Genomic DNA, 13,117 nt, shown 5'->3' on the forward strand with positions numbered 1-13,117 from the left:
GTGGTTTTACTGCAGTGGATGTTTTTTTCAATGGCTGTTGCTTGACCCGAACCATTCCTAACTGCATATATGATATACTGTGTAGAGATTGTATGGAGAGGGGAATAAAAAGCACAGAGTCTGGATAAGATTGGTAGAAGCTAACTTAAAAGCATGAGTTGTCATAATGCCGAGATGAATGGTGTGAGGAACATTAAAGCAACATTAAAACAACATTACAGAAATAGGGTGTCGAGTAAATTGGGAGATTGCAATGTTAAATTACCGCCCGTGTTTCTGCGATCAAAATGTCAAAGGACATAAACAAGCAGAGCTGTGGAGACTCCAAGTTGGCAATAAAGGGCTGAAAAAGGTGACAGGGTTTCTGGGATATACAAGGCACTAGGACTTGTTTGGTTTGGCATAGCCTGCCAATGATGTCATCGTAGATTGTTGTTCTAGTTCTTAGGCCTAATGGTGGAGAGGTATGGAGACGTTTGAGCATGTTTACAGTAACCTTCAACTCCAATGATGTCATCCTAGATCGTTGTTCTAGTTCTTTGGCCTAATGGTGGAGAGGTATGGAGACGTTTGAGCATGTTTACAGTAACCTTCAACTCCAATGATGTCATCCTAGATCGTTGTTCTAGTTCTTTGGCCTAATGGTGGAGAGGTATGGAGACGTTTGAGCATGTTTACAGTAACCTTCAACTCCAATGATGTCATCGTAGATTGTTGTTCTAGTTCTTAGGCCTAATGGTGGAGAGGTATGGAGACGTTTGAGCATGTTTACAGTAACCTTCAACTCCAATGATGTCATCCTAGATCGTTGTTCTAGTTCTTTGGCCTAATGGTGGAGAGGTATGGAGACGTTTGAGCATGTTTACAGTAACCTTCAACTCCAATGACAGTCATTACACAGCTTGTTTCCTTATGAATGATATTTTGTTTGTTTTTCCTGCACTTTTGTACTGAAACTGTCTGAGATTTTATGGATTTTTTCAGGTTTAGTCCGTGCGCTAGTTTGAGTATATGAGCGTTCAGCTCCGGTGACAGCACAGCTTGTTTTCTTATTTGGTTTTATATTTTTGTATTGAAACTGTCCGAGTACTGAATATTTACGGATCTTGTCCTAGTTTAGTTTTAATGTGCCCGATCGTGGGGGTGTTTGGGGTTTCCAATGCAGTGTGTCAGTGCCACCAATAATTGTATCATTATGCCGTGGTTTTGGCATACGCACAGGCAATTAACTTTTGAATATTCATCAAACAAAATATATAATGACTCTCACTCTAGCGTGTGACTCTTACAAAATCTCTGGGAATCGACGCCTCATCAAGTCACATATCTCTCAAAACATAACTCAATGCAGCTTAAAGGCTGACCGTACGAAACCTCACAAAAGAGACTGAGAAGAGAGACATCTTAGTCATTTAGCGGACAATCTTCGCTAAAGGGACTTTGGACGATCAGTTCATTTGACTAAGATGGGTAAAAATAACCACATCTCACACTCAATGCGGTACTGCACGTCCCAGCGTTCACATTGTCAGATGACATTAGGTTTCCCCATTCGCCATGTATGACCTTGAATACATTGAATACTCACAGAAGAAGATCAGCATTGCAAAAACATCTACACCTCTCTTCCCATACGGAGTCTGGCGGAACTGCCACTTTGGCTGGCGAGGACAACTGTCTCACTGTACCGACAATGAATGGAATGATAAATACTGCAAAAAGCTGTTCAAACAGCCTGATGTCGAAAACACATGGGGCTGAAAGAGTGTGTGTGTGAGTGTGGGGGGGGTCAACCGCTGCAGGATAGTGGGTTGCTGGGTCAGTTGTAAAACTAAAGAAAAAGGGAGATTCGTTAGCTTGCATAACAACTCAGAGATGTGTTAACGACGCTGTGAGAAAAACACCTTGTGTGCACACACACACACACGCACACGCACACGCACACACACACACACACACACACACACACACATACCAATATTTGAAAGGAAGATGTCTGTGGATGTATTACTGCCAAAGGGTTTTCTGCTGATGGTAGAATGTTAGGCCGTTGTGGTTGTTAATCTTGAGTTGTGCAAGCTGTCAATGACTTGTTACCATGGCAAGTTGGAATCCAGCTCTCGTGTTGCTAAATCGAGTTTGGATTGATGAAAACAAAACATAAGGGCAACATACTCACATTGACTTTTCCCTCAACTGATTTTAGTCAGGGTTTAACACATAGCAAACTGTTACTGATTCAACAACTCGAGTGCCACGTCCTTGGTTTTTGATAACATTGTGAAGTACAATGAAATTGGAGGAAAACACAAGGGTGACAATAGTACACACAGACAGTTATCCCAGTGCTCCCAAATAACAAGTGAGAAATAAAGCTGGTGAGGCAGAATTGATCTCCCTGCCTCTTTCTCCTCTCAAAACTCTGCTCGCTGCCCTTTCCAAGATGGTACTCGTAACACATCTGACTCTCCACTAAAATAAAGTGGACTATTAATTATAAGTCCACATTCCTGCTGCACAAGGCAACAGATTGGCCTGCAGCCAAACGCTGCCACACGCACAAACACACACGTACACCTTCACACAAACCCAAGCCCGCAAGCACAGACAAACACACACCTACTCACAACACACACACACCGGGCTGCTGGCCAAACCAGGTGGAGCCAAGCCCCAGTTAGAAGACAGAGAGAATGCTTAAGGGAGCCACAGAGGTAGAGAGAGAGGAGGGGGAGAAAAGGGGGATTCTTGAGGACAAAGAGGGGCAGAGGGAAGGAAACAGAACATGGAGTGACACCATGAGAGGAAAGAAGGAACAAGGTGCTGACTGAGCATAAGTTGGTGTGTGTGTGTGTGTGTGTGTGTGTGTGTGTGTGTGTGTGTGTGTGTGTGTGTGTGTGTGTGTGTGTGTGTGTGTGCGTGCGTGTCTGTGTGTGAGAGAGAAAGATAAGTCAAATACAACACGTAGCAGCACATACAGTAAACACACTACTCACCGCTCTCGCTCTTCTCGATCACATCCACCGTCTCCCCAGCCTGCAGGCTGATCTCAGAGTTCTCCTGCCTCTCGTAGTTGGCCACCACCACGTACTGCTCCAGCACCATTGGGTCCGAGCTGTCAATGCCTGCACGGGAGGACGGGAAGAAACACGCCGTCAGCCAGCTCCCAGTCCCCACCATGGCACCCCTACCCCGTGGTGGGCGCAAGCGCCCCCCGCCACCGCGTGCCCGGTAACGGTATGCCGCCATAGGCCGAATCCGTGCCGTTGCTCCTCCCCAGCCAATCAGAACGCTCGCTCAGGATATTATCTCTGCATTTTATTCCCAAGCGTCTGGCCATATAGTGGAACCTTCCCCCGGCCCACACCAACGGACCAGGAAGCATTTGAAAGAAGTCAAAATGAAAAAGGAGGGATGAAATAAAGAGAGAGAAAAACGTGTTCTCCGTTACGGGACCTCCATAATCGAAACAAACGTCCGAAGGAAAGAGAGATGAAGGGAAGAGAGGATAAAAGAAAGAGAAAGGGAGGAGAGGCCAGGGAAAGCTGCTGAGCGGTTGGAGTTGGAGACAGACTCGAGTCGGGACTGGAAGAATAGAAAAAGTTTTCCTCTGGAAAATCTGTAGTGTGGCTTGTTCTCTCTCTCCCCTCCTCTCTCTCTCTGTTTGGGAGCCTGCCGTTGGACGAGGAGCAGGGGGCTGTACCACGCCAATCAAGGCAGTCAGGCCTACAGGGCCTTAAATAGAAACATATGAGTGGGATGGGGGAGAGAAAGAGAGAGAGAGAGAGAGAGAGAGAGAGAGAGGGGTGGGGAGAAAACAAGAGTGCGGCATAGCCCAAGTTGAAACGCTTTCTTCTTGTGTTTCACATAAACATAGGCCCAGCATCTGTCTCTTTCTCCTTTTTTCCCCCCTCTCTCTTCTTCTCATTGTAGCTCCCAATGATAAACTCTCGAGTGCCAGCAATGACTTCCTTTACAAAGTTCACGTGGTGTGTGTTTGATTTAAGGCCCAAGCACTGTTTGTTGACGTTTATCTACGCATTGGTACCAACGCTCTGGGATTTTTCATCAAAATTGGAACTCATTTCCTGCCCTCTAAAAGGCTCTACTCGATTTCTCTTCGTCCTTACTCATAAATACAATGATGTCTTATCTAACCTGAGTTTGAGCAGTTTGAATATACATTCTATGTATTCCTAAATTGATATCACAGCACTCCAGTAAAGTTAATTACCCTCCAACTCTTGGTCTAGGATTCAGTAGACAAGGACGCGGTCCGTTGCCCAGTAAATAGCACCATGTGTGTCCCTTTATGACATGTCTGTTGTTTATGTCACTTTTCCAGGAGCAAACATCACGAGGAAAAAAAACAAAACACTGGCAGCCATCTTTGTTTCTCTCGGCACCTAGCTAGGTCCAAGGACCTCCACTTTCTGTGCGAACGAATGTGGAAACCAAACATTGGACACGCACACACACACATGGACATGCATTCTGCGAGTTCTTGTGGACATTTGATTTGTGAGCAGACATAAAGGTAGTGAAGTAAGAGAAATGGTCAAAACAGAAGAACATGCAGGAGGCAGATGGTCCTAAAACGCACTACTGTGTGTGTGTGTGTGTGTTACTGTTGTGTGAAAGGGTCTGGGTAACAGTCATAATATTGCTGCACTACACCTAGTGGCTACTGCATGTAGATCTCTATTCTATTCTATTTGTATTATTTCCTATTCTACTCTGGTCCAATAATTATCTAAAAGAAAAATCACTACAAATATGAGTGCATAACAAGTACTGTGAGTGGGGAAGTGAAGGCAGTGTCCCCGTCAGCATAATTCTACACCCAACCAATAGCTGTGTCCATATGAATATGATTATACTGTATGATTGTTGCCAGCTATTGTATCATTCTATCATTCCCGCCTGTTTATTTGCTATAGCCTGGTCATAGATCTGTTCGTGCTGTCTTGTCAAGTCCTATTGTCATTGCCATGCCACACCATAGACCGAGTCGGCTATACAGCACAAACATATCTGGGAGCAAGCCTCTAATTTCAAACCAAGACCTTGGCTAAAGACTAACATGGCCCTTGGTCAAAAGTAGTGCACTAAATAGGGAACAGGGTGCAATTTGGGACTCAGAAACTATCGGTGCTATAAGCCGACTAAAATGATTGGGATTTAATAATTCAATGGGATTTAAAGACAGGATATTTTCCAATCCTTTGACACAAGATGTCTGTCAAACATGTATCATTTAGAACATGGTGAAATTCAATTTCTACGGTCAAATAAACAACAGCTAACAAACCTAAGTATTATAAGTATTATTATGAGCTTTGCAACATCCCAACGCTACGACGTCACAAGGAAGAGAGAAGGGATTTCGAAATGTAGAGTTTTAACGGTCAAAACTCAAGACGCTTCATTGGAATATAACACAGTTAAGTATCCCCACATGGGCCTATATAAACAAAGAGGCTAGCCAACAACACAAGGTAACGCTATTAGTCTTCACTCCTCATGGAAGATTCCCCTGTCTGCGACTGCTTAATATGGTCAAATAAAGACAAAGGCTGAGTCTCAAATCTTTCTGATGGGCCTTATATTTCCTATCTCCTATCTCCTATTCCCTTAACCCCTTCATCTACTCATGTTGTTTGAGTACGGAAACTACTTTCCTTTCTCTTAACCCTTCTGACAGCATAATATTACTCTGATTCCCTACAGTGAGTTCACTATTACTATATAGCCAACTCCTATGTGGGCTCGGGTCAAAGGTAGTGCACTATATAGGGCATAGGGTGTCATTTGAGATATGGCCAAAGCACATGCAGGCAAATTAACACATGTAAGGCGATACAGGGTGAAAATGGGGTCAAACTTAGTTATAAAATGACACCGGATCAACCCTCCACATGCTGCATGCTGTCTCTATGGATACGGTCGACTGTTGTGTGTACAACCAGGAAACATCATGAATCATAACAGTTGCTTGCTTATATGTTGGTGTCAATCTCATAATAGCTCGGCCCATGGATCATTATTTTCTTCAAAACTCACATTGACACTTCGAAAGTGGTAATACAAGGAAACAAAGTTTTTTTTCTCTCTAAATGTTGCAGCAATTACGCCTAAGTTGACTGGGAGAACATTTGGAAAATGCTCCCCAGATGCTGGGGGATTCAGGCCCTTTCTATTCCCATTAAAAGCTTGATGTGATGTGTTTATTTCTGGAGAAAAACACATTCATCGCTGAGATGTTTATTTGCAGAGCTGCAAATTCTCTCACAAATTCTGTGTTCTCTCTTTCTCTCTCTCTCTCTCTCTCTCTGTCTCTGTCTCCTCTCTCTCGCTCTCTCTGTCTCCTCTCAATTCAATTCAATTAAATTCAAGGGGCTTTATTGGCATGGGAAACATGTGTTAACATTGCCAAAGCAAGTGAGGTAGATAATATACAAAAGTGAAATAAACAATAAAAATTAACAGTAAACATTACACATACAGAAGTTTCAAAACAATAAAGACATTTCAAATATCATATTATATATTATATATATATATGTATATATATTATATATTATTATATATATATATATATATATGTATATATATATATATATATACAGTGTTGTAACAACGTACAAATGGTTAAAGCACACAAGGGAAAATAAATAAGCATAAATTTGGGTTGTATTTACAATGGTGTTTGTTCTTCACTGGTTGCCCTTTTCTTGTGGCAACAGGTCACAAATCTTGCTGCTGTGATGGCACACTGTGGAATTTCACCCAGTAGATATGGGAGTTTATCAAAATTGGATTTGTTTTCGAATTCTTTGTGGATCTGTGTAATCTGAGGGAAATATGTCTCTCTAATATGGTCATACATTGGGCAGGAGGTTAGGAAGTGCAGCTCAGTTTCCACCTCATTTTGTGGGCAGTGAGCACATAGCCTGTCTTCTCTTGAGAGCCATGTCTGCCTACGGCGGCCTCTCTCTCTCTCTGTCTCTCATTGTCGTTGATTGACCATCATGATCTTAGATCTACATGGTGAACTCAAGCGTAAAGAACCAGACTCCTGGTTTCAACTGTACTGTGTAACACACTGTGGCCAGGCAGCAACAGTTTGGCAAGGTGCCTAAGGCTCTGTGTTTAAAGTGCATTGAATGTTTGACAGCCATCCAGTCAGGCAGGTCCATAGAGTTGCAGAGATTAAAGTCAGTAAAGTACGACAGAACGTGAACGGTTGATCTTGAGCAGGTAAGAAAATAAACAGAAACCAGTGACAGTCAGTGAATGCATGCGAAGCAAAAGAAGTGAACCCCCCAAAAAAATGGACAAACATAGAAAAGCCATTGGGCATGTGGTTATAGAAAGCAGAGCCACCACAACACACACACACCAGCGTTGCGACATACACACAGGCACAAGCGTATGCACCCCACCCACGCACCACAGGAGGCTGTTGAAGGGAGGACAGCTCTTAATAATGTCTGGGAACGGAGCAAATGGAAGGGCATCGAACACATGGAAGCCATGTGTTTGATGTGTTTGATACCATTCCACTGATTCCGCTCCAGCCATTACCACGAGCCCCGTTCTCCCCAATCAAGCTACCACCAACCTCCTGTGCCACGCACACAAGTCGGACTACCTGAGGCCTCTTTCCTTGGACTGTCGGTAAAGCCGTACATCCACACTGTAGGCCCGAGGAAGAGGAGAAGAAAGGGAGGAAGAGAGGAAAAAGGGATGTTATTCAGTCCATGGTGCTCAGCACACAAACATCTCATCAACATCATATTGTTCCTGTTATTCCCTCCTGATTACAAACAGCAGGAACTGAACAGTCTCTACAGCGCGAACCAAACATAATATCTTTGCCCTGGTAGAGAGCACTGATTCACATCAAAACACAGTGTTTTGCAGAAAGCACATCAATCCATGTTCGTGTGGTTGTGATTCACTGCATAAGACCATCACAGAAGACTGTCATTGCAGACATGTCTGCTGTCTTTCTTCAGCAACACATATTGTAGCAATTGAGAGTGTAACAGTAGAATTGAAATAGCCTCGCATGATCCTGGGCTGACACATATTTTCGTGGCACACCCCTCCCTTCATCCCGCTCTTTGTAGAGGGGGGGCTCCCCTCTACAAACACAGCTCAGACATCCCCATCTCATCAGGAAATTAAATGTCACACGTCAGCAGGGTGTGTTTTTCAGTGTGTGTGTGTGTCCATTATATCAAAATCTGTGAAAACTGGGTATTAGAAAAAAGGTAGAGGAGGGGGACAAGGCAAGGGTATCTGTCGTCATCAATGAGGTTTTACATTTTCAAATTTCCTGTCCAAACTATCCTTCTCTTCTCGGAAGCGCTGTCTGAAATCATCCTTCACCTGGGCACGCAGACAAAACTAGAGCTGTCTGGGCCGGCCATAAACCCCAACCATAACCAATATGAAGGGTTGGGAAACAACGACAGCATGGAACCAGTGTCCTGCAGAGAACAAGGAAAATGTCCCAACCGAATGCATAGTGGGATATCATTATCTTGAAAATATTGTGGGACATTCCCCTTGAAATCATTTCAGGAGGGAATTCATTCGAGCCAGAACACCACAGGAGGTCCCTCTTTCCCACCCTGTGAACCTCGACCCCTACCACACCTCCACTCCATTCCCTCACACTCCCCTGCTGTGAGGGAAAATTCACATCCATTTCAGTTTTCAAATGATATAATAAAGGTCAGAGACCCTCTCTCGCTGTTTCTCTCTCTCTTTCTCTCCAGAGTCGCACGGAGCTGAGGAGATTGATGCTGGTCCCCCGAGGGAGGCTTGTAGAGTGGCTGGGTCAGCCGGCTCAACCCCAGTTAACATACACCCTCCAATCTAAACCCGGCTAGCGAGAGATGAGACGTTTCTTTCAGCGCAGCACTCAACATATGATTGATATTAACTGGAGAGTGGAGAGACCGCTGCTGCATGCACACACAGAAAGAGACACACACACACACACCCACACACACACACACACACACACTGACTGCTTAATTCCTTTCAGGGTCCTCTGATGATGGCCCACTAACCCGAGCAGACTTCAGTCACTGTGTTTTCTTTTTCCCTCCTGCTGGTATGGTGTGGGTCATTTACCTCCTTCCACCAACCCCACAACGTCCACATTACCCAGCAATTAAGGAACTTGTGGCGGTGACAAATTGCTTTTCTAAGGTCAATAATTTCCAGGTTTTGTTTGGAATGGCTTATTAGCCATCTGTCCCGTAATTTGATCGATTTAGTAGATTATGTTTGGAAAAGCCAGTTGCTGTCTGGCTCTGGCTCTCTCTCTCTCTCTCTCTCTCCCTCTCCACTCCCTCCTTCTCTCTGTCTCTCTCTCTCTCTCTCTCTCTCCCTCTCCACTCCCTCCTTCTCTCTGTCTCTCTCTCTCTCTCTCTCCCACTCCCTCCTTCTCTCTGTCTCTCTCTCCCCCTCCTCTCTGTCTCTTTCTGTCTTTCATCCATCCCCCATAATCACTCATCCCCCGCCTACAATCACTCTATAGGTGATTGTAGGCGGGGGGAGAGAGGGGGGTTCAAGCAGAGAAGAAAAATTGTGAAATATGTTTTGACTGAAAGACATTGAGACAGCTTGTCTGGTCGATGTTCAGTTGAATTTATTATGGATCCCCCATTAGCTGCTGCAAAGGCAGCAGCTACTCTTCCCGGGGTCCAGCAAAGTTAAGACAGATAGACCATTTAAAAAACATTACAATACCTTTCACAACAGATGTCACAACACGTTAAGTGTTGGAATCTGTCTGGTGGACTTTGTTGCCAAACTAAAAGTCCCATTTCCAAGATGTCTTCATAACATAAAAGCATGTGAGTCAAAGCAAAGAGAGACTCTAGCATGCTGGGCCTAGTGACGGTACCTCACAGAGCTTGCTGTCAGCACACATCAGGATGTGTCCGGAAAGAAGTGACAACCACTTGTCAACCAATGCCAAGACTAGAAAAACAGCTAGAAACAACCAATATTGAGACGACAGCAGTTAGCATTGAAGACACAGTATCCAACTGTGAGACAACCATTCACAATGACAAACGAGGATCACAGACAAGACAAACATTGCCAACGACAAGACCACAGCTAGAAACAACAAATTACTACGAACCATTATTGAGTCGACACCCAAATGTGAACCAACCACTCACATTGATCACAATGACAATCCCAAACCGGGAGTGATGCTAACCATTAGCAATGACAAACACTGGCGGTGGCGATGACAAAATACTGGCGTGGAACGGCCATGAGCGGTGACAAAATAGTCGCTAACTCACCCAGCTGGGAGTCACAGAGTGTGGGTGTTTCGGAGTCTGGTCTGTTTCCTCTCTCTCTCTCTCTCTCTCTCTCTCCACCCTCTTTCTATTTAGACTGGGACTGTGTTTGGTTCTCTCTCTCCATTTCTCACTCTCCCGCCATCCCTCCCCTCTCTCTCTCTCCTTTTGTTTTAAGTCACGTCACTCAGTCACAGTGGGATCTGGCTGCTAAAACATTTATCTTTCTCATTTCTCTTTGGGAGAGACCTCGGCCGACACGAGAGCTAGGCAAACGCAGCTACACTCTCTCCAAGCCAACCACTACAATAGAGAGCAAATATCTCTTAGTGTTGGGCATTGTTGGACTGTCTGTATTGATACTGCAGTGGCTTATGACTGCACTCACTGCAGCCAATGTTGGGTGAAAGAGCTGAGTTTTCATACTTTTTTGTTGTTGTTGTTGTACTTTTTAACCCCTTTTTCCGTGATATCCAATTGGTAGTTACAGTGTTGTCCCATCGCTGTAACTCCCGTATGGACTCGGTAGAGGCAAAGTTCGAGAATACAACCCTACCAAGAATACAACCCTACCAAGCCGCACTGCTTCTTGCCACACCGCCCGGTTAACCCATAAGCCAGCCGCACCAACGTGTTCGAAGGAAACACTGCACAACTGGCAACCGAAGTCAGCGTACATGCGCCGTGCTCGCCACAAGGAATTGCTCGAGCGCGATGGGACAAGGACATCCCGGCCGGCCAAAACCTCCCCTAACTGGGATGACACTGGGCCAGTTGTGCACCCTGGGATCAAACCCGGGTCTGTAGTGATGCCTAATAGCAAAGGATGTAACATTGACATTTAAAGAGCTCGCTGCCTGATGAGGTTCAATGCAGAGAATGACAAGGTCCTAGCGAGGCAGGAAGAATGACTACATTTGTTGTTTGTTGGGAGGATGAGCTGTCATTACCATGTGGCGTTGTCTTCTTCCTTGTGTTACGCTCCAAAAAAGAATCACCACCCCTCTTACCATTCCTCACAAAACACACACAGGCTCGCACACACCAACCACACACACACGCATACACACACACACACATATGCACAATCGAACGCCCACACACCTCCTCTCCCCAGCCCGGCAGGCCCCACGTCAACCCTATTAGGCATTCCGACGTCACGCTGTAATCTTATGCGCCATGCCACGTAAACACTAGACCAGAGCCTGAACTCAGACTGACATTCTCTTTCAACCCGTGGCCTCCACATTCACTCTGGCCTGCGTCCCAAATGGCACCCTATTCTCTGTAGTGAACTACTTTTGACCAGTGCCCTATGAGTCCTGCTTAAAAGTAGTGCACTATAAAGGGAAGAGGATGCCGTTTGGGAAGCAGACCTCTGTTCACTGCATCTGGCCTTCACATGCAAGGCAGAAACTCTCTAGGACTGACGGGGAGGGAAGGAGGGGACCCCCTCCCATCCACTTCTGACCTTCATCTTCCTCGCAGCCTTTATTACCTCGGAGGTCTTCATCTGGACTGAGGAGGTTTCCGTTTTTTATATGAGGATTATTCCACCACTATGCACTGTAGATTAAGCTGATGAGTGAAGAAAGTAAATGTGAAATTGGTTAAAAAAAAAAGAGGGACGAATGTTGTGTAAAAGCTGAATGAAACATCCCAAAGTTAATAGAAGAATCAGTATTAACTTGGAAAAGGTCATGTGATCAGTTAGTGGTGTTGCCTATGTGCTGTAACTAACTCCATGCAATTTTGTGGCATTGCAGACATGTAGCCATGCAGACCATACTGTAAACAGAGTCTATGGGAAGGCTAACACTATGCCATCTCTAGACTTATCCTGCAGCTAAAACCCAAATGAAACGCACCACAAACTACAGTAGCGTGCTACCATAACCCTGTCCCTCGTGTTAACTACTTACTGTACTTAACTACTGGTTCTAACATACAGATAAGAGAGTCACTCCCTCCTATGGCAATTCCTGCGGAGGAACGAATGACAGGGAACCTATATGCTGTGTTCTTATGTCGAGGGTTTCGGGAAGATATGGCGAGGCTATCTTTCATATGCAAAGAGATACCATTATTGGTCGATTTCCATTAGACATGTAGCAGCACCAGCCTATCATGGGATTCCTGAAGCCCCAGCCTCCCTTCAGACATAATGGGCAGGCTAGGACTTTTCCTGGGAGAGACCTATAACTAGGTTCCAGAATTGTCCCTTGTCAGGTCATGACACACACACACACACACACACACACACACACACTATTACGCAACAACCTGTCAGATGGGTGAACTAGGTCCTCGCTGTCCATATGTAATCTCATTCAGTATGATCTAAAAGGCTAAACTGATCCTAGATCAGCCCTGTCTTATATCTCATTTAAAGAAGTCAGTTTCCAAGGAAATTAAATGAGGGTTCTGGTAAAGGAAAAAAAGGATTTAATCGAACAGGTGTGAGCTCATTCGGGGCATTGGAGAACCTGATGGTTTAAGGAAGTTTGTTGGGTTTGTGTTCTATGCTCCAAACAACTTGTCGGTTACATTTAGCAAATGATGATTGACTTTGATTAACTGCAATTAGTCATTCTGATTAAACTCAAAAAAAAAAAATTTTGGAACTGTTGGAACTGATTTTAAAAACAGATTGAAAACAAAGTAAGACCAAAGTTAGAAGGAAAACTAGTTAAAGGTAAATTATTACAGTATAATATTACTACAAAGCACCCTGATATCACCATGCAATATAACAAACAATCTGAAAATCATATTGGCTT

The 13,117-nt window shown here is 44.5% G+C and overlaps 1 protein-coding gene across 4 annotated transcripts in view; it reads right to left on the reverse strand.

Moving 5' to 3' along the window:
- LOC112230108 (SH3 and PX domain-containing protein 2A) overlaps positions 1-13,117 on the reverse strand; it is a 120,658-nt gene that overhangs the window by 39,879 nt on the left and 67,662 nt on the right. For 2 of the 4 annotated variants that reach the window (XM_042310951.1, XM_042310949.1), the window contains exons 7-8: positions 7,655-7,699; positions 2,997-3,125 (exon numbers count right to left, since the gene is read on the reverse strand). In XM_042310951.1, the coding sequence (XP_042166885.1) occupies positions 2,997-3,125; positions 7,655-7,699 (174 nt within the window). The remainder of the gene's footprint in view (positions 1-2,996; positions 3,126-7,654; positions 7,700-13,117) is intronic. The other 2 variants (XM_042310950.1, XM_042310952.1) reach the window with 1 other exon arrangement.

This window comes from Oncorhynchus tshawytscha, linkage group LG32, assembly GCF_018296145.1.
Source record: "Oncorhynchus tshawytscha isolate Ot180627B linkage group LG32, Otsh_v2.0, whole genome shotgun sequence".
NCBI classification, from domain to species: domain Eukaryota; kingdom Metazoa; phylum Chordata; class Actinopteri; order Salmoniformes; family Salmonidae; genus Oncorhynchus; species Oncorhynchus tshawytscha.